This window comes from Macrobrachium nipponense, chromosome 28, assembly GCF_015104395.2.
Source record: "Macrobrachium nipponense isolate FS-2020 chromosome 28, ASM1510439v2, whole genome shotgun sequence".
NCBI classification, from domain to species: Eukaryota; Metazoa; Arthropoda; class Malacostraca; order Decapoda; family Palaemonidae; genus Macrobrachium; species Macrobrachium nipponense.
Genome location: NC_087217.1, coordinates 22,129,923 through 22,133,817, shown reverse-complemented (window position 1 = coordinate 22,133,817; position 3,895 = coordinate 22,129,923). Strand labels below are relative to the sequence as shown.

The 3,895-nt window shown below is 43.5% G+C and overlaps 1 protein-coding gene across 1 annotated transcript in view; it reads right to left on the bottom strand.

Moving 5' to 3' along the window:
* LOC135201579 (mRNA decay activator protein ZFP36L1-like) overlaps positions 1-353 on the bottom strand; it is a 5,640-nt gene extending 5,287 nt beyond the window's left edge. Inside the window, exon 1 of the mRNA XM_064230607.1 lies at positions 200-353. Coding sequence (XP_064086677.1) covers positions 200-210 — 11 coding nt within the window. The 5' untranslated portion in view covers positions 211-353. The remainder of the gene's footprint in view (positions 1-199) is intronic.
* Positions 354-3,895: the final 3,542 nt, after the last annotated feature.

The following is a 3,895-nucleotide window of genomic DNA, read 5'->3' as shown; positions in this document are numbered from 1 at the left end:
AATAATCTCATTCCTGTAGCCAAAGCATCTCGCGAACATCTCACCCATACTAGACCTATGCCCTGTTGCTATGGCCAATTACAACCTCCTAATTTCAATCCGCATTTCCCTCGGCATACAAAATTGCATTAACCAATACTTAAATTACTTTCCGGTAAAGGAAGACTCGACCATTTGCGAACTTTAGGGACTTACTGACCTGGAATCCATGATGCGAGTGACAGATCCTTCCTCCGGAACTGATCGGCGTCAACTGAGGGTTTGAGAGTCACTCGAGGGAATCTTTGCCATGGTGGATGTCACTGATCAAGTCCAGATTTCCCGCCAAAAATTCGATTCTTGATTAATCGCCTGCTTTCATGGCACTAACATGAATTCAAAGTTCAATCTTACGAAATACTTACACATTCGTAACTTTTCAGCTTCGAGAGGAGATTTTTGCATACAGTTTTATTTCCTTTCATCATAAGATATACATTACTCAAGTTTTCATTTCGTTATGAATGTCATATATCAACTTGACGGACACAACAGATAAATCACTCAGATTTTCGTTTTTCTGCTGTTTTTAATATAAGTTTACGAATCCTTTTGTTTCTGTCATATTATTTCTCACAGCATACTTCAATTATTACCATTGTGAAGTACGTCGAATGCCACGTAGTTGGCGTTTTCTGGGGTCTCATGAATTCGTAACATGGCAACTGAAGATAGTAATAAATGCATAAGTATATTGAAAGGAAGATCTGGTGATTAGTAGCCATTCCATGGAAAATATCTACGACCCATCTTTTTCTTTCTTTAACTTAAGAGATCAATGAATAGGCGGCGGTGACCCGAAGTGGAAAAAATAAGACGGGATTTGAATGTGAAACGTAAAGAATATATGCTCCCCTGAGATGGTGGAAGTTTCTAAGATAAAGGGAACAACTATATCTGATTTCGCGATGATCGAGAGGCCCGTCTCTCTTCAAAGAAATTCTCCCCAGCGTTGAAGTCGCTTCTGTCTCTCTTTTATTTCTCTTCAACGAGAATCTTTCAAGAATTGAAGTCTACCGTTTCTCTTCTACGAAATCGTCGTAGGATTCACTTCCCCTTTATGCCTTCTCAAGGTAAACATTGCAAGTGTTAGTCTCCCTCCAATGTTAGAATATCTTCTGTCTTTCACGAAAAAAAAAAACTTCTGGGTTTAAGTTTCTCCTGGCTCAGGGAAAAAAAATCCCAGTTCTCAAATTTTTCCTATCCTTCACGATAAATATTCCCGATGTTGAAGATTTGGCCCATTAAACAAAATCTTTTCAGCATTGAAGGCTGTCTTTCACAAAAAAAAAAAAATCCCATATTGAAGTCTCTATTGTTTTTTTTTCTCTCTCTCAATGGAAATCTTGGTTTGAAACGAGTCTCTTGAGGCATCCCTCAGCAATTCACTCTAATGGCCCTCGTAATATGACTCATTGTCGCTTAAAGAAAGCCGCTAAGGAGGAACTTCCTACCGAATATTTTTCGGTTTCTTCCCACCTGAGGTTAGCTGATCAACTTTAGGTTTGGTCCTTTCAAGTATGCTCACTCATCTAACCAATAGTACCACTCAGGCCTCATTCAACCTTCCTTTCTTAAAGCGAAGATGCCTAGAACTGCCTTCGATTTTAGACCTCCAATCTCCAGCAAGTATTTATTTTTTGTTTGTTTTGTTTTGTTTGTTTGTATGGTGCTTTTACGTTGCATGGAACCAGTGGTTATTCAGCAACGGGATCAACGGCTTTACGTGACTTCCGAACCACGTCGAGAGTGAACTTCTGTCACCAGAAGTACACGTCTCTCACTCCTCAATGGAATGACCGAGAATCGATCCCGCGACCACCGAGGTGAGAAGCAAACACCAAATCAACCACGCCACTGAGGCGCTTTTTTTTTTTTTTTTTTTTTTTGTTTTTTTTTTTCTTTTTGTATTAGGTGGTTTTTGTTTTACGTTGCATGAAACCAGTAGCTATTCAGCAACGGGGCCAACGGCTTTACGTGACTTCCGAACCACGTCGAGAGTGAACTTCTATCACCAGAAATACACATCTCTCACTCCTCTATGGAATGGCCGAGAATCGAACCAGCGACCACCGAGGTGAGAAGCAAACACCAAACCAACCACGCCACTGAGGCGCTCAGCAAGTATTTAGGGATCGCAAACTATCATGGAATACGAGTTACCCATAAATAATACTTGATTTTCTTTATATTTTACACAAAAGAAAATGTATACATTTATAAGGATGACTATAGCATTTACTCCATGACTTACGTTTCCACATGCACCCATTCATTTCTGCCCTTCCTTCTCCCATACTTCTAGCTAAAGCAGTTCTAGGTCTTCCAACACCTCTGGTTGGAATTCAAAGGAAGAGCTCCGCACGGAGATGGTGTTTATTAACGAGATATTTCGACCGAATGCAGAAAAGGGTGTACATGATACAGTCCACATGTGCTAACTCGAGAAATTTGCCAACTTTTGTTTATGGTTTTACGTTAATCTTATACCCCTTTCCTATACTGTTCAGTTAAAATATTAATTTCGGTAATAAACAATATCTCCGTAGAGAGCTTTTCCATAGATATGCCTTCCTGGGGCCCACGGAAACCCGCCTTCTGGTTTTCATAATTTCATATATTATATATTTCATAATTTCATATATATATATATATATATATATATATATATATATATATATATATATTATATTTTGCTATCATATTAATTCTTAAAAATTTTAATCCAGGATGAAACCCACGGGTATAAAACTTCTACCAATAGCATGTAAGGACCAACACTTTTTCCCTATTTTTTATCGTAACCAATCATCAAGTCGCTTTGTCCTTACTTCCATCCGATAGAGCGTTCCGCGGCCTTTTCGCTGATGTATAACACTTGCAATTCCATTATATGTATGCTTTATTATATCTAAATGAATGTCTGTAAGAAAACACAAATTTACCGTCTCGGAGTCATTTCTGTTTGCGGTGCGAGACTGCACTACATATCCGTCCGCACCTGTCTATGTCAACCCAGATTGTCTGTAAATAAATTATCAGTACCCAGCTACCTGTCTTAATCTCTGGTCCTCACAACTGGTGACCTCCCGGAGTTGGTGACACAAGCGGTTTAGGCCAGACCTTTGAACGGAACTAAACTACGGCCGCTCACCTTCAGAGAACCTTTAACGGACTCAATACGGCGCCACAGTTTAGGTCTCTGAAAAACTCCACTGCGAGGACGACCAACGCCATTAACGGACTAATCACGGCACTGCTTCCCAGCGTGTTTTGCGTTTATTTCGAGGACGGGTAGCTGGGTGCTGGTCACCCAACACAAAAGTCAGGCGGCGGTCCAGAAACATCCATCCGACCTCGCGGCCTCCTTTGTCTCACCTGGGGGACACCAGATATCTTCTCGACCCGCCGCAACTGCGGGCCTCCTCGGTTTTTCCCCCGGCGCCATTGCCGCACCTGCGAGTCCCCAGATGAAAGCCCTGCCTGCCGGCGCCGCTGCTATAAGCCAGGGACGTGCTTTACCCACCCGACGTCGCTGCCTGTGGCTTCCCCTGCCCTGCCGACACAGCTGCTATAAGCCAGGGACGTGCTTTCACCCACCCGACGTCGCTGCCTGTGGGCCTCCCCTGCCTGCCGACGCCGTTGCTACACCGAGGACCTGCTTTACCCACCCGACGTCGCGCCGCACACGTGGGCCTGCTCGGCCCCCTGACGTCGCTGCCTGTGGGCCTCTTCAAACCCTCGACGCTGCCGTTATTCCTGGGGCTCGCTCGGCCATTCCTGACGTCGGATGCTACACCTGTGAACCTGCTCACCCTTCTGACGCCGCCGCCTGCAGTCCTCCGCGGCCTACCGA